At 45.0% G+C, this 22,329-nt stretch overlaps 2 protein-coding genes across 2 annotated transcripts in view; both read left to right on the top strand.

Moving 5' to 3' along the window:
* LOC108790850 (hydroxyacylglutathione hydrolase, mitochondrial-like) lies at positions 1-17,905 on the top strand. Its single transcript, XM_018561208.1, has 9 exons — positions 1-134; positions 5,950-6,161; positions 8,250-8,323; positions 9,261-9,399; positions 10,436-10,544; positions 11,432-11,535; positions 13,900-14,001; positions 14,978-15,057; positions 17,677-17,905. The coding sequence occupies exons 1-9, from the start codon at positions 59-61 to the stop codon at positions 17,774-17,776; spliced, it is 996 nt and encodes a 331-aa protein (XP_018416710.1). The 5' UTR covers positions 1-58; the 3' UTR covers positions 17,777-17,905.
* Positions 8,350-22,329, top strand: part of FAHD1 (fumarylacetoacetate hydrolase domain containing 1) — a 26,367-nt gene continuing 12,387 nt past the window's right edge. Inside the window, exons 1-2 of the mRNA XM_018561229.1 lie at positions 8,350-8,360; positions 20,632-20,641. The gene's annotated coding sequence lies outside the window, so the exon portion shown is untranslated. The remainder of the gene's footprint in view (positions 8,361-20,631; positions 20,642-22,329) is intronic.

The following is a 22,329-nucleotide window of genomic DNA, read 5'->3' on the forward strand; positions in this document are numbered from 1 at the left end:
TAGAGGGCTGTCAGTGCAGATCCCTCCCCGGTTGCAGCGTGCAGCCAGCCCCTTCAGGATGATGCTGTTTGGGAGCAGTAGGAGGCTCTGGTGCGCACTGTCCTTCCTGGGAGCTGCGGCTGGCTGCAGAGTGGGTATGTGTGACCCTACAGGGCAGGCGGCTCCAGCCTAATCTCTGGTTGTCAGTGAATGGGTGTCAGATGTGTGCAGGGTGTGTGCATTGCTTCCATGTACATAGACACACACACACTGCCTGGGCTCTCGTACACAACTTACAGGCACGCTGAAGCTGAAAGTTGCGTCATGTGATTGTATACACAGCTATGCACCGAGCTCTTAAAGGAACAGCACCTGTCACTTTCATCACCAGTCCTAAATTGGGGGAGCGATGCCTTCTCTGTGTAGGAGGGATGCCAGGAGGTCGCAAATTGTACAGAAAAAAGACAAGGGGTGAAAAAGTGAATTAAACGAATCCACAAAATTGGTGAAAATAGTGTGTTCCCTACATTGGTGGTCAAAGGAGAAGTGCCTCCATACCTTGGTGGTCAGTGGTGAAGTGTCCTCTTATGTCGGTGGTGAGTGGTGAAGTGTTCTCCTATGTCGGTGGTGAGTGGTGAAGTGCCCCCTTATGTTGGTGGTCAGCGGTGAAGGGCCCCTTACGCTGGCAGTCGGCAGTAAAGGGCCCCCTTACGTTGGCGGTGAAGGGCCCCCTTACGTTGGTGGTGAAGGGCCCCCTTACGTTGGCGGTCGGCGGTGAAGGGACTCCTCATGTTAATGGACAGTGGAGGAGAGCCCCCTTACATTGGTGGTCGGTGGGGAAGTTTCCTCTTGCATCTTGTGGTTAGTGAAGAAATCCCCCCCCCCTTATCTTGATGGTCAGGGGAAAAGTACCTCTTTACATTGGTAGTTGGTGTGAATGCCTCTTAACATCGGTGGTCAGTAGAAAAGCGCCCCCCTTACGTTGGTAATCATTGTAATCGCTCCCTTATATTGGTGGTCCCGTTATGTTGATGGTCAGTAGGAAGAATGGCCCTTACAATGAAGTTTAGCAGGATGCCCCCCCCTTACAGACAGATAAAAAAGGTAGTTGGTAGAAGCTCCACTGGTCCCACACTGTTGGCTCCACCTGTTAATGTTGCGGCAATGATCTTGGTCTTCTATCCAGCCAGCAGGGGGCGCTCTGGTCTCCTTGTCATTTCAGTAGCATGATTTTTTTTCAGCTGTGCTAAAAGAAGCCAAATACAGAACATGAATTAGATGGTGAAGGATTAGAATCCCTAACAGGTTTTTATTACTGCCTGTGTCCCCGCTGGGTATATTTACCCTCTCTGCTTGTCCTGGTGACTAGGGATGTACCAATGCCGATACCAAGCATTTGGGCGAGTACTCTTACTCACCCAAATTCTCCGATGCCTCCGATACCTCCAGTATCAGGAAGCCGGCAGTGAGTCATTACACGCCCCCCGGCTTTCTGATTGGCCAGAAAGCCGGCTTCATGCTCCCTCGTCACCTAATGACGAGGGAGCATGGAGCCAGCTTCTCGACTAATCAGGCAGCCGGGCAACGGGTCATTACACGGCACCTGGGTTTCTGAATGGCCCAAAAGGCCGGCTCCATGCTCCCTCGTCACCAGCTGACGAGAGAGCATGGAGACGGCTTCCCTGCAAATCGGGAAGCCAGCTGGCGAGTCATTACACGCCACCTGGCTTCCTTAATGGGACTTTCGGTATTTGGTATCGGCGAGTACCGGAAAAAAAATATCAGTACTCTTACTCTATACCAAAAAAAACAGTATCGGCGCATCTCTACTGGTGATCATTGTCTCTGGAACAGAAAGCGAGGAAAATCCAAAAATTTTAGAGTTCTCTCCAGAACAAGAGGTGAGTGGGAATCATCCAAATTGGACACGCTGTCTATGAGGAGTATTCCCCTCACTTTGTGGAGATTTTCTCTCACTTCCTGTTGCATTTCTGGGACAGGAAGTGCAAGGACATCTCCCAAAAGTGGCACAAGGAGCAAAAATAAGAGGTTTTAACTCTTCCTGCTCTAAAATGCTTATGGATGTTTTAGGTACCCAAAGAATATATTCATACACTAATCTATCCAATTTGTTTTTTTAAAATTGGGCTACAGGAGCTGCAGGAGACGGGATAGAAGAGGACCCTTGACATCATTGGCTGCTAGGAACGCCCGGCAGCCCTAGCAACCAATGACTGCAGAGAAGGACCCTGCCATCATTGGTTGCTAGGACTGCCTGATCACCGACCTAGGGTGGGCTACAGCTTCGGTGGATGCACCGGTGCTGGAGGCCATTGCACCCACTGTCAGCCAGCTATAACAGAGCCCAGGTCGGCAGGCCGGACAGCAGCAGACTAAGCCGGATACGGTCCGGGGCAGTAAAATGAACAGGTCTGATCTAGAGTGTTACTTGAGTGACAGTTCTGAGTCTGCTGGGACTGCTGACATCACATCCAAGAGGGCGTCGCCCAGAAGCAGTCTGAGGACATTTAGATGTCTACACAAGGGAGGCTTTTACAAGTAAATAACATGCAAAAAATGCATTAAACACACACATCATCTTCTGGAAGATTGTTGGTGATATCAATGGTCGTCTGGCGACAGGGTCTCTTTAAGATGTCCATAGCCTGTCATGGACAGGGAAAGCCTGGCAGCCCTCAGGATAAAAAGGATCTTCAGAAAGAACTTCATATATGTGTAAGATGACTTTTATGCTCCCTATGATGGCAAATATACATTTTATGTTCAGATGTGTAGAAGTTTACTTTAATATCTGTGAGCGGTGCAAGTTGACGTAGTTATACCGAGTTTGATGATTATTAATGAGACATTTACCCAATGTTTGTCTGTAGACGTTAATGATAAACTGGATATCTGACACCAGGCTTTGAATATTCCCCAGAAGGCATTTTGGGTGATTGTTGCTTCACAAAGATAATCATTCATGGCTTATGCACACTGTATTTTTCCCTACAGCGAGGACAAGGATTTCACATTGCAGCAGATATAATGGCCAGACGTTTATGGACACCTGACCATCACACCTATATGAGCTTGTAGGACATCTCATTGCAAAACTATGGGCATTAATATGGAGTTGCCCCCCTTCCCCTTGAAACTATAACAACCTTCACTTTTCTGAGAAGGATTTCCACAAGGTTTTGGATTGTGACTGTGTAAATGTATGGTCATTCAGCCAAAAAAAGGGCCTTCACCAAACTGTCCCCATATGGTCAGAAGTCCACAATTGTCCAAAATGTCTTTATATGTTGAAGCATAAACAGTTCCCTTCCCTTTCAAACACCTGAACTGTATAACGGCGGGGGTGTCCACATATTTTTGGTCATATAGTAGGTGTGATGGTCAAATGTCTATAAACGTTTAGTCATGTACATTATCTGGGTTATTCACAAAAGAGTGAAGAGTTTGGAGAAGGCAGAAGAAGGGAACAATCTAGAACAACATAGCTGAACTGGAAAATATCTCCAATTCAGCTCACTTTCCAGCTCAGCTATGTTGTCCTAGATTGTTCACTTCTCCGGCCTTCTCCAAACTCTTCACCCTTTTGTGAATAGCCCTGTATGTGTCAAATGTTTTTCATAGGTGCTAGAGCTTTTGCGCTACACACGCATACACGTGGATGATAATCTCTTTACCACAACGCATTAAGCATAATGTTATTTATGTTTGGTTAAGGCCACATAGGGAAGGGAAATACCTTTACATGTGTCACCTGCTGTAATGTCCCTCGCACACATTCACTTTCTTTTCATTTGCCTGTAAACACAAATTTGCATTTTCCTATTTGGTCAATGTCTTGTTTTCCTTCTTTCTGTCCACTTCCCATCTTTTTCTCATTCCTTCCTCTTCCTCTTTTTACCCCCTTTCTGTCCTCCGGTTCTCTCCCAGTCACTCTCTCTTCTTTCCCTTCTCTCTTTTCCCTTTTTCCTTCTCTCTTTTCCCTTTTTCCTTCTCTCTTTTCCCTTTTTCCTTCTCTCTTTTCCCGTTTTCCTTCTCTCTTTTCCCTTTCCTACTCTATTTTCCCTTTCCTACTCTCTTTTCCCTTTCCTTCTCTCTTTTCCCTTTCCTTCTCTCTTTTCCCTTTCCTTCTCTCTTTTCCCTTTCCTTAACTCTTTTCCCTTTCCTTCTCTCTTTTCCCTTTTCCTTCTCTCTTTTCCCTTTCCTTCTTGCTCTCTTTCCCTCTCTCTCTCTCTCTCTCTCTCTGTCTCTCTATCCTTCTCTCTTTTCCCTTTTTCCTTCTCTCTTTTCCCGTTTTCCTTCTCTCTTTTCCCTTTCCTACTCTATTTTCCCTTTCCTACTCTCTTTTCCCTTTCCTTCTCTCTTTTCCCTTTCCTTCTCTCTTTTCCCTTTCCTTCTCTCTTTTCCCTTTCCTTAACTCTTTTCCCTTTCCTTCTCTCTTTTCCCTTTTCCTTCTCTCTTTTCCCTTTCCTTCTTGCTCTCTTTCCCTCTCTCTCTCTCTCTCTCTCTCTGTCTCTCTCTCTCTCTCTGTGTCTCTCTCTCTCTCTGTCTCTCTCTCTCTCTCTCTGTCTCTCTCTCTCTCTCTCTTACACACACACACACACACACTCTCTCCCTCTTCCCTCTCTCTCTCTCTCTTTCCCTTTTCTCTCTCTTTCCTTTTCCCTCTCTCTCTCTTTCCTTTTCCCTCTCTCTCTCTCTCCCTCCCTCTCTCACCAGTTTCCTTCTCTCTTCCTTTTCCTTCTCTCTCTTTTCCTTTTCCTTCTCTCTCTCTCGCTCTCTTCCTTCTCTCTCTCTCTCGCTCTCTTCCTTTTCCTTCTCTCTCTCTCTCTCTCTCTTCCTTTTCCTTCTCTCTCTCTCTCTCTCTCTCTCTCTCTCTCTCTCTCTCTTCTTTTTCTCTCTCTTTCTCTTTTTTTTCTCTCTCTCTCTCTTTCTCTCCTTTCATATACATTGGAGAACTAATTAACGGCAACTCTACAATCTTCCTTTTTCCTTCTCTCTCTCTCTCTCTTCCTTTTTCCTTCTCTCTCTCTCTCTCTCTCTCTCTTCCTTTTCCCTCTCTCTCTCTCTCTCTCTTCCTTCTCCCTCTCTCTTCCTTTTCCCTCTCTCTCTCTCTCTTCCTTTTCCCTCTCTCTCTCTCTTCCTTTTCCCTCTCTCTCTCTCTTCCTTTTCCCTCTCTCTCTCTCTCTTCCTTTTCCCTCTCTCTCTCTCTCTCTCTTCCTTTTCCCTCTCTCTCTCTCTTCCTTTTCCCTCTCTCTCTCTCTCTCTCTTCCTTTTCCCTCTCTCTCTTCCTTCTCTCTCTCTCTTCCCCTTCCCTCTCTCTCTTGTTTCCCCTTTTCTCCTCTTTTTCCCTTCTCCCCTTTTCCTCTGCTTTGAGTCTCTTCTGCCCTAGCTCTGTATCTTGTAAATCCTTACAAAGCTCATAGACCATTATCCATCACCATACCCTCCTTAATATTCTTGATGGCACTAGTCTGGTAAAAGGATAGGTGTCACAGGTTGTTGTTGGATACATAACTTTGCATGTGGAGGTAATAAGCCGCAGGATAGATGTGTGGTTGTGTACGGCCAATATAAATAAATGTGTTGGTGTACGAGGCTGTTGGGGAGTAGCAGTGGCAGGAGGAATGAGGGCTGGAGCTGGTGAAGAAGATCCGTCACCATGACTTGGCATTTCCTCTTGTAATGTATAGTAGAAAAACAAGTGCTTGATAACTAAGATAACAAGTTATTTGGGTTACATTTCATTACTCGTGATGCATTTGCTGAATTTGAAGTAAAGAAAGAATAGTTGGCTTCTTGAAGCTTCTAGTCAGATCTAGCCCAGGAAGAGCTTTGGTGGATCCAGCACCTTGGTATTGCAAGGCATCATTCCTAACCACTGTACTGCCATCCATATAAGCACATGGCTTATGGAATGGTTCCCATTCTAAGTTCTGTTTCTGTTGTCAGGCTCTGCCTATTTGGGGACTAGCACTTTAAATTTCCAACAACAAGAGTCTGACTTTCGAAAATCTAAACTGGTCGCTCAGCGCAACATGAAGATCGAGCTGCTTCCTGCCTTGACGGACAACTACATGTACCTCCTGATTGACGAGGAGACTAAGGAAGCCGCCATTGTGGATCCTGTACAGCCGCAGAAGGTACTTTATTCTACTGGGCTGGTATCAGTTTTATGTCAAGTGAACCTTTTTATACCCAAAGAATGTACACATAGTTATGCCTTCACCATTAGTTATTTGAAACAAACTTTGTTTCCCCAAAAAAGTGCAGATTATACAACACGGTTACTGGTATGGGTATTTTGACTTTTTGCCAAATGTCAACAGCTAAACCCTTACCTCCATCTCTTACCACTCCCCTGGCCATTGACATGCAGAGAGCAGTGCCACATTTCTGTCACAGAAAAATCAGCTCCTGGCAACCAGTGATATCAATGGTTGCCAGGAGCTGAGCGGGGCACCAGGCATAGCGTCCCAGGTTGCTAATTGCTGGGAGGGGAGATGTGTATGGCAACTTGAGTTGCTTTTGCTGGAAAGGCCTCCACGAGACCCAAAGAGATGTCATCTGAGGCAACAGCCTCTGGCTTCCTCATTATGGGGAGGGCCCTGGGTAGAGATGCCTGACTTTAGCCAGTTGACAGCCTGGATTGATCTTCTCTGCACTGTGTAAGAGGCAAAATGGCTGCCCAAATTGTTGGAATAACTAGGCTGCTGAGGACAGACTGGAGCAAAGTTTTTTGCTCCCTGATTTTGTACTGATAGGTTCACATTTTGCAGTGGTTTCTGTAACACTGAAAACGGAAGGGGATACTTTGCTTCCTGCCAGCACCCGACCATTTAGACTTTGTGCGGACATTCTGGAATCTGGTGGTGGTCGAAGTCTAGACCCCACACAAATAAATCATACGATTGCTATAGTTTAGCCGCTCTAGTTTTGTCCCATTGAGAATCAGCTTGTATGGAGGTGGCGTTCTCATCCTTTCACTCTATACAAGTTATTTATGAAAATGCCTGGAGAAAAAAAGAGCTGTTTATAACCAAAGCGTCCATGCCAGATATAAATAATCAGCTTGGCATGAGAATGAAAGGGCAACACAGCCCCAATCCTTCACACAATTAAAGATGAGCACCAAAATGTCTTGCTGTTCAAGGTAGGAACAAAGGAACGCATTTTGTGTTTCCCATAAGCACATCCTTATCTGACTTGTGTTATTATTTCAATTGCAGTATAGATTTTCAAAGGAAAAGAAGTACAGGTCGATATTATGATGCATTTATGGAGGGTGTGATCCTTTTCCCCAACTCTGTGATTCTGTTTTTTATTTTTTTTCTGACATGCCAGTGTTATATCTTTTACTTGGATGTTATAAGTTGTAAATACAGCTGGATAAAACAAAAACTGTGATCATTACCGAAGAATTCCAGCCAAAACTTTATTCTCCTAATTTTGGACAGAGTTGGAAACCGACAGAACATCTGGAAGGTTTTGTATTGCTATTAATGATGGGCTCGGGCGTGTTCCCAAGCGCCTCGTGCCAAGCCTGCCAGGAAGCCGTCAGCACGCAGGGCCAATCACAGGCACTGAGACATGTTCCCGGTCCGCAGCTGCAGAGATCAGGAAATGTCTCAGTGCCTGTGATTGGCCCTGCGCGCTGATAGCTTCCTGGCAGGCTTGGCACGAGGCGCTTGGGAACATGCCCGAGCCCATCACTAATTGCTATGTAATGGGAGATTTCCCCTCGTTCCCTTTCTAGTTACTGCTATCACAGGACAGGAAGTGAAGGGAAATCTCCCAATGAGGACACCTGTTCTTGTTTCAACCATCAAAGGTGGAACTTCCCCAAACTTTTGGTAGATCTCATCTCACTTCCTGTCATACCTCCAACACAAGTGAGTGGCAGCGTCCCCTAAGAGACCACAAACATCAGTAAAAACCTAATCTTCTAACCTTTCCCAACTCTATCAAAAACTAGGCAAAATATTCTGGCTGGAGTTCCATACTAAGGTGAAACTCAAAGTTAAAAACGTCATTAAATATATATAACTTGTGAATATATTTGCGATACCTCCCCCCAGAGCCAAATAGTTTGATGCTAGATATTTTAGCTCTTTTGAAAAGCATTTTCTTACCTATTACACACCCTACATTTGTAGGTGGTTAAAAAGAAGCATTGGGCCTGACCCTTTGATTGTTGTATTGCCCCTGTCAATTTGCCCCTTTTAGGACAGCATGACTGTGTCTGCTGATAGGCCACCTTCCTAACAAGGTATACTTTTAGGGTTCATACTCCCTCCCCACCTTCCACTGTAGGAGTCCACCCTGGGTAAGCTCTGATGTCGGGGCTTGCCTATGTGGATGAAGTTACTGCCCCTTCTCATATGACAATGTTCAGACCTGGCAATTGGCTGCTCAGGACCATGCACTGTCACAGTAAGGAGGTCACATGTTCCTCTATATATCCAGAAGCCCCACTAGAGTGAGTGCCTCCACGAAGCAGGGACGTGGGGCCTGGTAGGTTAGGTATAACTTGCTGGGAGGGTGGGTATAAGCAGACATTGTGACTGTGCCCTGTATGGGCAAGTTAACAACGTCTCTTTAAAGTGCCTGTGCTTAGCCATGGGTGAGGGCAAAGCTTGGCACTGAAGTCAGGGAAACTAATTTCTGAAAGGCACACAGAGGAGTTTTTCTGGTTCACATGTGGCAAAATAAGCATCTTAGGCAGGACTGTTACTTTCAAAAATCTTAAAATGGATGACAGGTTCACTTTAAAGAACAAATTAAAGGCTCCTAAATGACCAAATCTAGTTACTATGTAACGCACAAGCCTGCAGCTCACAGTGGGAGGGTTTCAGCAACAGAGCCAGTACTGTCAATGCAGAAAGCAGTGGGTGGCACTAGCTGTAGCCAAATGCTGAATGAGAAGTTGTAGGCTGTAAATCAGCAGTGACAATGCTGACAGCCACACCCCCTGCAATGTCTTCCAATGCCACTGTGGTTCAAGGCACTGCGTACATGAGAGTGGCAACTCTGCTCTGGATACAGGAGCAGTGCAGCATTGTTAACCACACTATACAGGAAGCTGTGTTAAGTGGAATTTCTTGGCGGGATCAACAGGTATTTGAAGGACTTTGCAGGGAAGCTAAGAGAAAACTGGAAGTATTCTGCACTTAAAATTAACTGCTGCAGCACATGTTTTAATGGTAGGCCATAGTTCTACTTTAAGATTGGGTTTGTGACATGTAAATATCTTCTGTTTAAAGAAGGATATTTTTTTTCTCCAGGGACCATGCAGGAGGCAATGAGAAACTTGTGAAAATGGTATCAGGGCTGACTGTGTATGGTGGAGACAGGAGGGTTGGAGCTTTAACTCAGAGAGTTTCCCATCTAACCACATTTCAGGTAAGTCGCCTATACATTGAAGGAAATGAATATCAAACACCCTGTGGTAGCCTGACTCCTCCCTTGAAAACTGTTGGCTTGAAGGGAATGCCCTCTAATCTGGCATGATAATTTTGTATTTCCTCTGGTTTAGGGGAGACCATGGTTCTAAATGTTATCAATGCTGTACTATATGGCCAAACATTTGTGGTCACCTGACCATCAAACCTAAATAAGCTTGTTGAACATCCCATTCCAAAGCCATTGTGCCCACATAGCCAGTAAAGCATTTATGGGGTGGGGTATTGATTTTGGATGAGAAGACCTGGTTTGCAGTCAGAATTAGAAATTCATCCAAAGGTGTTCAGGAGGGCTGAGGTCAGGGCTCTGTGCAAGATACTCCAGTCCCTCCATACTAAACTCATCAAGCCATGTCTGCTGGTCTCCAGGTCATGCTGGAACAGAAAAGGGCCTTCACCAAACTGTTACCTCAAAGGTTGGAAGGGCGCATTTTTGTAAAATGTCTTTGTTTGATGTTCTCTGGAAACCCCTAAACTCAATAACTTACAGGGGTATCCACATACTTATGGTCATGTGTCCTTAAATTATTTGCCATCTAATGTATACCTTGTTCAGCTAGAATGTGAGAAAAGTAAAAGCTTTATAGGAGTCACAATAAGCACCCTGTACTTTCCTTCCCCATGTTCCCCTACCACCCAAATCTACTGCCAGAGCCCTGAGAAATCTGCAGGTACTTCCAAGTTAGGGAGAGCATGTGACATTTCCCCCATCCTCCTCAATATAACAGTTGAAGCGGCCAATAACCAGACCCAACTGCTGTCACATGAGGAAGCACAAGTTCCAACTTTTTGAAGGTCCTGGTGGTTCTGACAAAATATATTTGTAATTAAATTATTTATATCATTTTGTGTTTTTCATTTAACAGAGCACCAAACCATTGGGCTTTGTAGATCAGAACCATTTAAAAAAAAACAAAAAAAACTGTAATTGGTTGTTATTGTGTTAAATGTAAAAAAAAAATTCTATCATGTTTTAGGTTGGGTCCCTTCATGTGAAGTGTCTCTACACGCCATGTCACACCTCAGGACATATCTGCTACTATGTGACAAAGCCCAACAGCTCTGAACCACCAGCAGTGTTCACAGGTGAGTCTCCATCTTGGTTCATGGCAGCCACTCAGCTGTGGGAAACTTTGGAAATTGACGTATCCCAGTTGCCTTTGGGTCAATCCCTTATATATGTATTAATAAAATTGATACTCCACCATCCATCAGTGGGACCACCCATCAAAGGCAATGACAGTAGCAGGGGAGGCAATGACAGATTAAGGTAGAATGGGGCCGTAGGAAATTTAGCAACTTGCCTAGGGTGAAAGACTCCCCCTTGACTCCAACCCCCATCTCTTCCCCGATGATTCCTTATTTTGATATAGACGAGTAGGGATGAGCTCGGGCTATACCCGAACCTGGTCTGAACTTGAGTTCTTCTGAAAACGTAAGGAGCTACGCCAAACATGGAAGGAAGCTTCTTCCTCTGCCACCCAGTCACCTGCAGGTAAGCAAAGGGGAGGGGTGCAATCACATCATTGACCCTATATGAGCTCCATGACATTGAGCATCCAATCACCAAGCACTGGTGGTGTCACGTGGGAGGAAGGGGAGTCGGTACCTCTTTTTAACAGCAGAACGGAGTGATAGGGAGCAAAGGGAAAATCGGTGTGTGCTGTTGGTGGGGCTGCCATTAAAGAGGACCTGTTGCTTTGCCCAGTATGGGCAAAATACAGGTTCGCTTTAAGCCATGCTTGCAGCATCGTGTGTCCATAGAGCAAATATTTAAAGCTCCCATAGAACATTCAGTAAATGTTGATAGCACCACTGATGAGCGTATCTGGTTCAGGTGATGCCAGACTTTAAAATATGGGACATAATATTGGACTGGTACCATTCAGCACCTCTGATATAGCCTGCATGGGACATCCAGTTTCTGTATAATGAGGTCATGTGGTTACAGACTTGTGTCTTCTCTTTCGCAGGTGACACCCTCTTTGTGGCCGGCTGTGGCAAGTTTTTTGAGGGGACGGCGGAAGAAATGTACAAAGCTTTGATAGAGATACTGGGCAGTCTTCCACCAGAGACCGTAATGTCATGAGGCTTACTATTTACTTTCATTGGGACATTTATCATGGTTAAAGTGAACCTGTATCATTCCATAACATAATACAGTGACCATTGTGCTGTGTAATAGACACCATAAGGTGCCTGAATGTGCCACTCTAGCAAAAGAACTGCCTGGCAGGACCACCACAGCCTCTCCATATACCTAGACTTCTGTGTTGGGGCAAACGGCACCATGTGGCCCTCAATGCAGTACACAGTGCCTGTGTGGCCTATTACCAGGGCCTTGCACTATCATGTGCCTAAACCTATGCAAATAAGAACCTTAAAGGAGAACTATGAGGTGAGGAGCGCTTTTCACTCACCTTCTAGTTCTAGCCGACCTGTGACAATGAGACTGTCACAGGTCGGCTCAGTAGATCAGGAGGTGAGCGAACACATACCGGCGTTCGCTCACCTCTCGATCCTGTCACGGCTCTCTGCCGTGACAGGGTAGGGACTGGATTCCCAACTCCCCGCTCCGATCCGCCAGCGCTGTCTGGCGGATCAGACGGGGGAGGGGGCGGGTACAGCTGGCTCTGCCTCTAGATAGGCAGAGCCAGCTGTCACTCACGCAGCTGGACGGATCCCGGCATCATTTTTGGGATCCGTTTCAGCTGCGGCGTCTCAGTATAACGCGAGCTGTAGCTTGTGGTATACTGAGCTCTGGGTGACGGGAGGACGCTAGTTTGTGTCCTCCCGTTACCCTAAGGAGAACTATGGGGAAAAGCCCTGACCCCATAGTTTTCCTTTAAGAAAGTCGTTATTGTAATATGATATTCTGTGAGCAACATTAGTGATTTTTGTTGTTAGGAAGCTATGATCAAACACCTTATGTTGTCTGATATGCACTGATATGGTCATTCTGTTACATCTGGTAATGAGAACAGGTGCTTTTTAAAGGGTCTGTCCATCCAGAAGTGACATTTCATTCATAGAGTAGAGTCAGTTGCACTTTGTAGTCTGCAAGTTCTGTCTCTATACACACTCATACAGCTCCTGGTAAGTTATGGCTCACAGTTCTCTGCCATATACTGGTGCCACCGAAAGAAACAATACAGCCGCACTTCAATAATTAGATGTTAAATAAACTTTATTGTACCAAACAGTGCAGAGACCCCTCCAGGATCCACATCCCCTGATGCTGACACATTTTTGCCCAACCAGTGGGTTTAATGATCTATGACAAAGCCCATTGGTTGGGGGAAATGAATCAGAGAATTAAAATCCTGGAGGGGGGTCTCTGAGTATTGGAGTGTGACTGTATTATTTCTGTTCAGTGGAACGGACCGGGATTGTCGGTGAACTCTTTAACGCCCAGCACCTGTATGTCAGGAGGGGTAGTCGGTCTAACTTATAGTGATGTCCATTTGTCTGCTTTGGCACATCCAGGTGCCAGTACAGTCCATCTCCATGGGAATATAATACAGATTCACAACAGTGTGACACCACTCATAGTTCTGGCTCTATATTAGGTGGTTTAACTCTCCAGCAGATAATTCTAGTCAAATGCAATGGCAGATGCATATTATGAGGTTGTAATGATTGGGAATCTCTTATGTAAAGCAGTTACCACTTCTGCCTTGCAGCACTGCGGGCCCTCAGTTCGAATCCTGACCGGGACGCAATCTGCATGGAGTTTGCATGTTCTCCCTGTGTTTGTGTGTGCTTCATGCGGGTACTCCAAAGACATGCTGGAATGTTAATTGGCTCCTGTCTAAACAGCCCTAAATGGTCATACAATGTATGCATATGCGAAAGAGACCTTAGCTTGTAAGGCCCTTGAGGGCAGAGACTGATCTGAATGAATAGTATGTAAGATGCTGTGTATATTGATGGTGTTATATAAAGGCCTGTAATAAAAAAGTAGATCTAAAGCCAAAACTTTGTTTTCTGTTTGGAGTAAGCCCTTATTCACATGAGCAACCGCTGGCCCGTACAGATCCGTGCTGTGTGCATGGCCGTATCGGGCCGTACCGGTGTCCGTACTCGTACGCTGACAGGATGGATCCTGTCTGCGTCCGAGCAGGGACACCCGCATGGACGTGCAGTTCAAGTGAGCCTAGGGCGGCATACAGCCGCGTCCTCCCATAGAGAAAAACAGGCTGCTGCGTACAATCACACGCAGCACCTGTCCTTCCCGGGAGCGGCCCGATACAGCCGTGCATGTATGGGCCGGCCGTGGGTCTCAATAAAATTATTTTTGAATATAAAACTGGATTAAACTGTGTGTATATATATATATATATCTATATATAGATATATATATTACATCTGCCTGGATGTTTGCTGTAGCACTGGACCCAAAATTAAAATATCAGATATTTAATTTGTATTTCTCTTACAGAGAGTGTACTGTGGACATGAATATACGATCAACAATTTGAAGTTTGCACGTCACGTAGAACCCAACAATGAACAGATCAAACAAAAGTTATCTTGGGCTAAGGTAGGTCATTTGTAGATGTTGTTGTTTTTTTTTTTTAAAGTTTGTATTTCCTAATAATAGAAGAGGACCGGGCAAAGATCACTTCCTCGACTTTCTAGGCACAAGGGCTTATAGGGAAACAAGTGTGTGTGTGTGTGTGTGTGTGTGTGTGTGTGTAAATACATTGTAAGGTTTTTTTTATTTTTAACTGACATTTGTTTTGAACTTTTACTTACTTGCTGTTCCCCGTTTTGATTACTGTATGCCATGGAATTAGCTTTGTGCACTTACTGTAGGTAATATCTCCGGGAATTTGCTGTGTGGCAGAGATTTACACAGCCCTTCCACACAGCACAGCCCTGTCTGGCAGGGAAGAAGACCTATTCTTTCTATGCCGTAGCTCAGTATACACACAAGACTAGTCCCTTCCCCAGCTTGTGACTGGACAGAAAAAGGGATGAAAGGGCCACACAGATATAGTTGGTCCTGTGTATGTACTATAATTTTAGGAGTACATAACCCCCCCTTTCCTCAGGTTTTTGGATGATGGGGAGCAGGGAGAGAGACTGGAGATCACATGCATCTTTGAGTCCAGTGCTTCACCAGTAGCTAGCACACTGGTAAGCTCATCTCTTATGTGTCACTCCGCTCTTCAGCCCTGTCAGGAAATTAAGATTTGTCTGTAAGAGCGACCCAGTATTGGGTCATAACATGAGGCTGCAGCAGGTATGTATGATGTCATCAATCCAACACTTTGCTATGTTAAAATAATATTGTACTGTATGTCCTATAATGTGTCAGTGAGTTTTAGCCGTCAGGTATGTGTGTGTATGTATGTGTATATATACACTGGGTGGCCAGATTATTATGACCACCCCATCAGTACTTCGTTGGGCGGCCCCGTGACTCCACGAGATGTTGAAAGGTGACGTGAGGAATACTCCTTTGATTTGTCCTTCTCTAGTTTGATGCTGAGCTCTTTGTTTCACCTTTTCAGGAAACGTACAATGATGGGGAGCCCACCATACCGTCCACACTGGCAGAAGAATTCACATTTAATCCGTTTATGAGGGTCAGGTGAGTTCTTCCAGCATACCTATAATAAAGCTGGACATACACGTTTTAGATTCTCCTCGTTCAACCCACATCCTGAAAAAGAGAAAATTACTTGATTCCCCCTTCCATGTTGAACAGCCGGGATGGAGGAATCTCCCATGTTGGCCCAATGCGGCTGCCTAAAAACATGAATAGTGACTGCACCTAATAGGATGCATAAAGCTTGCAAGTCAAGCAGCTGCATGAGCTTCTTTGCCATGTTTGTCGCATATAGGGCAGTCTATTTAAGTTAATTTGGCTGGCCTATGTGGACGTGTGAAAAAATGTGCCAAAACGGGCAAAAGGGCCAAGTGTGTTCATGCATAACGAATGTGAATGGGGATAATGTCTAGACAGTTGCCTAATTATTGTGAGACTTTCTGAGGAAGTCTTGGGTTATTGCTGTAGTAACCATATAATGCTCTTTGACCTATGTTATGATTAGGGTGTGCAGTTCTTTTTTGACTAATTTATCGGTGACCCTGTTCACTTTATTTAGATTAATTCATGGCAACTAAAAGGGCTTGTTGAACCAAGCAATGTGCCTCTGCCATGTGCTAGCCCTATGCGGTTCAAGTGTTTGCAGATTCCTGCTGAATCATTTGAAAGTTGAGCTATGGGAGAGCCCTGACAGCACCAAAATTGTCAGGTGCTTGCCAAAATGAGCTGGTCAGTGGTCCCTCATCCACACTACGGTCCAGATTTGGCACCATCTGAGTTCTACCAGTTTGGGCCAATGAAAGATGGAGGATCTAATAGGCTGAACATTTTCAGCCTGCATCTTGCCAGATAGAATGCAGTCTACATCCTTCATTAGCCAAAGCAGGTAGACGTCATATGGTGCCAAATCTGGGCCGTAGGGTGGATGAGGGACCAGTGACCAGCCCATTTTGGCAATTACCTCACTGGTGGCATAAGAGGAATGTCTTTCAATAGTCTTTTCTTCCTGATGGTCTCCTTCAGGTTTTGACGAGTATCAATGTAGGCTTCACTGTTGATTGTTGCGCCTTTATCCAAAAAGGTCCATGAGAATGATGCCATGGTCATCCTAGAACACCATGATCCGGCAGATTTGTGCTGATCTGGCAAATTTGAATTTCTTTGGATGAGGAGAGCTTTAATAGCACCATTCAATGTCTTGTCACCTATTTCAGTTTCTCCCTGTTTAAACTTCTTTACCCAACGTTGCTAAAGTACTTACTTGCATCACCATACACGTTCTTCAAGCCTGTGTGGATCTTACCAGCCGAACAACCCTCTTTAGTCAGAAACTCGAATACTGCTCTTTGTTTCAACCTCTCATCCACATTTCACATGAAAACAGAAGCACAATGATTGAGTTAGACCATATGTATGACCAGGGCTTGAAAAATTTTAGGGTGTCTCACCAGTCAGCATGACCGGACTATAGCCTTGCAATTTCTGTTAACATTTTTTTAGGGACACATAGAGCCTTCTTTTGAAGGTATTTAATTACCAAAAGATTATTTTATTTTTTACTATATAATGAAAAAAGTACCGTAAATTTCAAGAGTAAAAAAAAGTTTTCCCTGTGTTATGTTAAAAAACATTTATTCTTACCCATATTTTTGGTAAAATATAAAAGTCGGGGTCACGTCGGGTAAATAGACATCAAACATGTGAAGCCTTAAAATTGTGCGCGCCCGCAAAATTGCAAAAAACGACCACACCTGAAAATTGGCCATGGGTGATGCTTTAAACGCTTTTACTGCTCATCAGTTTAGTGTTATCAGTGATTAATGGCCCTGAAATTATTGCTCGCACTCCGACGTTCGCGGTGATATGTAACATGTGTGGCACAATAGACGGAAACGTCGTTTTTAGGCGCACCAGACGCATGTTTGCGTGTGTATGTGGGAGCAGGGGACTTTAAAAACAATTTAGTGTTTTTTTTATGCTTCTTTAATTTTTTTTTTTTTTTTTTTACACTTAACTTTATTGCTATCACATAGGGGGCTAAGAAGCTCCCTATTTGATAGCCAATTTACATGACAGGTCCTCTTTATGGAGACATCAGGGGTCTCCAAGACCCCTATTGTCACCTAGGGATCCCCAGAGAAGCTGATGATGCAGAGATCTACTTCACCAGCTTCTGAAGCTGGTGAGTTACAGCAGAATGTGGAAGTGATGTAATATACAACACTTCCTGCATTCGGGGACTGGAGAGGATATCAGAGGGAGTTCGTATACTGAACTCCCTTGGATCTCCTGTTACAGAGCCGTGCCGGTCCCAGTCACACCGGGCACAGCGGATCTCGGGACCGGCAACGGCAGTGACAGCTACTGCTACTACAAGCAATTGGGCGTCTCTAGAATGTAAAGCTCCCGGCTGGCCGTTTCATTACAGCGGTCGGCCGGGAAGCTACTCGTCGGGCTCCTGCGTCCTCTCGTCACAGACGAGAGATTTTTCAAGCCATGTGTGGTACATATTTCAGGCATTTTATGATAAATTCACATGAGCAGCAGATATGAAACAACAGGTGTTACTTTTTGATACCCCTTCATAAAATGTAATTGAATTATTGAATTGAAATAGCTCCACTTTCCCTTTAACCGGATTGTCTGCATTTGCACCGACAGGGAGAAGTCCGTGCAGGACCACGCAGGGGAGAGTGACCCCATCTCTACGATGGCATCGATCCGCAAAGAGAAAGATAATTTCAAGGTGCCCAAAGACTGAATCCAGCTTCTTCTCAGTGCAAATGTTACCTCTGGGTCACTCTCTGATTGTCTCGCAGCAGAGGGCACTTTAATCTCTAAATCTGTAACTTTGTCCTGTCTAGCAAATTCACATTTCATTTTATTTTTGTTTTGGCATTTTAAAAAAAAAAAAAAAAAGAATGTTTTCCTAATTTTATCAAAGCTAAAAAAGAAAAAAATGACGACTTGCTAGACCAGAGCAAAGAATATTGTGAATGTGTGAAATTCGATTCATGTGCATGGCTGATTTGTTCAATTTTGCTTTGCACTTCTTCCTGGCGCTGTGGGGGGATTTGATGGATGCGCCAAAATAAGCCCCAGGTTGTTATACAGTATCTGTTGAAAGGAAAGTCCGGGGTAGTTTTATTTTTTTCTTAATTATTACTATTATGTTGATTTCATATCTATACGCACATAATGTTATTATTTTGGTTCGAGAAGAGCAACTTTACCCAGAATCCTTCACCCTCTGTTGTCTGTTTCATAGGAATGTATTGGGAATCTGGAGGCCAGAGACAGCAGGGAGTCCAGCGCATGCCATGGGTGGGGTGGAAGAAGGGAATCCTGGGGCCAGCAGTGGATGGGAACCTGTTGTGAGAAAATGAAATAGGTTGCTATCGCTGATATCTTTCTGAAAATTGCCTGGCGTTCATGCCAATACCAATGCCTTGGCTTCAGTGCTTTCAGAGGGCATCACCCAAAACTAGTGCTCAACCTGTGAGTTGTTATTATTATTATTATTATTATACAGGATTTATATAGCGCCAACAGAGATATGAGTCCTGATCAACTTACCTGTTCTGGATCAGTGACGTAGTGGTTCACTATATCACCAGCCGCTCTCGGTTATATGCCGCGGGGCTACTGCATGACTAGACACACCCATCCATAATTTCAGACCACGCCATGCAGCGTGCGGTATCCTACAGAGTTCTCCTTGCTTAAGGCAGCAGAGAGAACGGCACGATTGGAGGGGAGGTGGTCATGTGACTTTTTTTTATAAAAACAGCTCCCTATTCATTTCTATTGCACTCCGCCAGCTTAGGACTCCCGAACCTAGCGGAGTCCAATCCTCATTTGTAGAGCACATCGCTGTGCTTTACACACGTGCAGAGCATTTTTTTTTTTTTTTTCAAATCACAAGGCTGGCCATATTGTTGCTCTTTAAATAGACCCCTTAGAAAGCATTAAATCCACAGGATCAGCACGGCAGGTACATTGAATTTTCAGTGATGGCAATTTGCGCATTCATGTCATGACAGGTTCCCTTAAAGACCTGATAGGGGTGTAGAGCCTTGTCCCAAAAGTTGCTCTTTAGACCATACATGCTGTATATTAAGTAATATTTACTGACACCAGCAGCGTTCCTCTGCAAACAGTTCTGAGGTTTGTTTCTTTACTTGAATCTAAACATGCCAAAGGCACCACCAGCTTGGCGCTTTTCTTCTTCCGTGTATACCACTGCACAGTCACTTACCAGAGAACAAAGAAATAAAATGGTCCTCGCTGCAGGTATTACTGGTGGTGCAATGCATCAACCAATCAGACTTCAGCTTTCATCGCTATAGGGCAGTCAGAACAATGAGAGTGAAATACATGGGCTTCCCTGCTGACCTCTCCATCTGAGAATGCTAGCTGCCATGCAGATACTAAGCCTTTAAAGCCCGATTGGATCAGCTGAATACCTTCCAGGTGCATCAAAACAAAAATGTGGTCTCCGCCTGAGTAGAAGTGCTTGACCCTGCCAGCATGCTGCAGAGAAGGACCCGTGCTCCGTGCAGGGAACATCTGCAGAGGTTTGACACCCTTCTAGAGCCAGAGCTCTCCAATCAGCTGCAAACCTGAGTTTTGCTGATAGCACAGCTATAGGTGTAATGCATTAGGGAGTCTGCCTGACCATTGCAGTGAAACCACTGCTTCACCACAGCAATATGGTCCTTGCGGGGAAGCAGTGCTCTCTCTATAGTGGTCCAGCACACCCCCTGCTGAGTCAGAGCTCTCCAATCAGCTGCAAACCTGAGTTTTGCTGATAGCAGAGCTATAGGTGTGATGCAGTAGGGGGTCTGCCTGACCATTGCAGTGAAACCACTGCTGCACCACAGCAACAGGGTCCTTGCTCCTTGTGGGGAAGCAGTGGTCTCTCTGTAGTGGTCCTGCAGAGCCTCTTATCAGCTGCTGGCATAAACGTTTCTGGTTGCAGAGCTTTAGGATTGATTCAGTAAGGGGTGTGTCGGACCAGTGCAGTGAGACCGCTGCTTCTCAGAAGTATGCTGCAGAATGGAATCCTTGCTCTCTGTGTCCGAGGCAGGACACAGGCTCCTCTAAGGAAAACAAACTGGAAAGCATTGAACACCTTTTTGTTTTGATGCACCTGAAATGTATTTGCCTGATTTAAACTGAGCGTTCAATTGGGGACTTAAATACTCTTCCTGAATGACCTGTAACATATTTGTAGGTCAATCATGGCTGCAGTTGCTGCATGTTGGGTCAATGACTGGGAAAGTAATACATCCAGAGGAGCTGAATGACAGCCAGGCAACGAGCATTCCCAAAGAGGCAGTCAACACTGGCAACCTATGTATTATTTTTTCCGATCAGATTTATAACTATAAAGTTGAACCCCCCCCCCCCTAGCATTTGTGAACAGAAAGGTCAAGGATTAGAACTTGTGTCAGTTGTTTATTTCCACCTATGCATCCATTGACGATATTCCCTCTGATTTCCTGCATTGTTGGCAACACAGGAAATCCCCCAAATGGGACGGAAGAGATATTCTAATCTCTTCCCACTTTACTAAAAGCAAAGTGATTTTATTGTTTCCTGTGTCCCCATTAGAGAGATCTTCCCTACGTCCCTTTCCTGGTGACTCAACAGGAAGTGAACGGGAATCTCCCCAATGGCGACATGGCAATACAATGCCTTCCCCGCTCTATCCAACCCTTGTAGCATTCCCACCCTTCTATTACAAAGATCAATCTGTGGTACTCTGAAAAGTCATGTCATTGTTCTGACCCCCCTCCTACAATGTGCCATTGTGCCTCCATACACTGCTATTATTACAATGCATTGAATTGAAGTTATCACATGTATCTTTATTAGGAATAGAGAAAGTAATTTAAAAGACATATTCTGGGATCATTCTATTTCCGTTTCAGAATTCTACATATATGGCCTAATTTAGTAAGGCAAAGTACACTGCAGCCCATACCAGCCAATCAGCATTTATTACTGATGAGACCTCAGTAACGTGCAATCTGATTGGTTCTTATGTGTTAAGTGTCTAACCAGCAGATTACTAGTGTGTGAGTCCTAATCCACTACAATATTGTGCTCAACTGAGAAATATATTTAAATGACTTTGCTTAATTTAATCTGAGAGAGTATGTTTTGCAATAAATTGCAGTTAACGATCATTTTTGTGAGTTTGTTTGTGTTTAAAGAAGAAATAATTTAATGTCCCCATTTAAAGGGTTAGTTCACCTTTGCAAAAAAAAAAAAGGTAACGATCAACTAAGCAGATGTTGTTAAAATCTTCATGAATATGTCTGCTATACCTGTCGGCCATTTGCGCCCCCACTGAAGCCTGATGAGAAGTTCCCAATATGCTGCAATGTTCCACCCTATTGCCAGGATGAGCGTACCATTGGAAGGTCACCAGTGCGCTCTCTCTAATGTCGCAGCCTGAGCTCAGCTGCGTTGACAGGACAGGCCAGCCATTGGATACTCACCGCCAGCATCACAGGAGCGAATGTCGTCCTTGGCCACAGCCCTGGCATGTACAGTGTACTCTCTCCTGTTCCAGACCAAGCAAAGCCACGGTGTGTGGACAAGCCAGCCATTGGACGTTCGCTCCCAGCATCACCGGAGCAAGTGCCATCTTTGTCCAAGGCCAAGTGTATGCACAGGGCTGGGCTGGTCCAGTCACTGCAGCAGGAAAGCGCGCACACTGTGCATGCACAGGACTCTGAACAAGAATGGTGCTGGGGGCGAGCGTCCAACACTGGCTCCTCCGGTCACCACGGCTGAACTCGGGCTACGACAGTGGAGAGAATGCACTGAGCATGCTCAGGGACAGCGCTCGCTCCTGTGATGCCGGCGGCGAGCAAAGCAGTGCTCATATCTAAATGTTCCCCTTAACAAAGTCTCAATACAGTGGTGGTTTTTGGCGGTGGACATGGGTCAGCATGGTCACCCATGACCCTTTCGCCGGTTCACTGGTTTTCCTTCCTTTGACCACTTTTGGTAGGTCCTGGCCACTGCAGAGCGGGAACATCCCACAAGTGCTGCAGTTTTGGAGTTGCTCTGACCCAGTCCTCTAGACATCACAATTTGGTCCTTTTCAAAGTCCCTCAAATCCTCACACTTCCCCCATTGTTTCTGCTTCCAACACATCAACTTCAGGGACAAAATGTTCACTTCCTGCCTAATATATCCCCCAACTTCCAGGTGCCATTGTAATATATCCCCCCACTTCCAGGTGCCATTGTAATATATCCCCCCACTTCCAGGTGCCATTGTAATATATCCCCCCCC

The sequence above is a fragment of the Nanorana parkeri genome, unplaced genomic scaffold (assembly GCF_000935625.1).
Source record: "Nanorana parkeri isolate BGI_ZX_2015 unplaced genomic scaffold, ASM93562v1 scaffold508, whole genome shotgun sequence".
NCBI lineage: Eukaryota > Metazoa > Chordata > Amphibia > Anura > Dicroglossidae > Nanorana > Nanorana parkeri.

Coding starts and splice junctions, on each gene's coding strand:
- LOC108790850 (XM_018561208.1), top strand. CDS start 59: ATGATGCTGTTTGGGAGCAGTAGGAGGCTCTGGTGCGCACTGTCCTTC. Junction 14,002..14,977: donor AAAAGTTATCTTGGGCTAAG/GTAGGTCATTTG, acceptor TCACCTTTTCAG/GAAACGTACAATGATGGGGA. Junction 15,058..17,676: donor AATCCGTTTATGAGGGTCAG/GTGAGTTCTTCC, acceptor TTGCACCGACAG/GGAGAAGTCCGTGCAGGACC.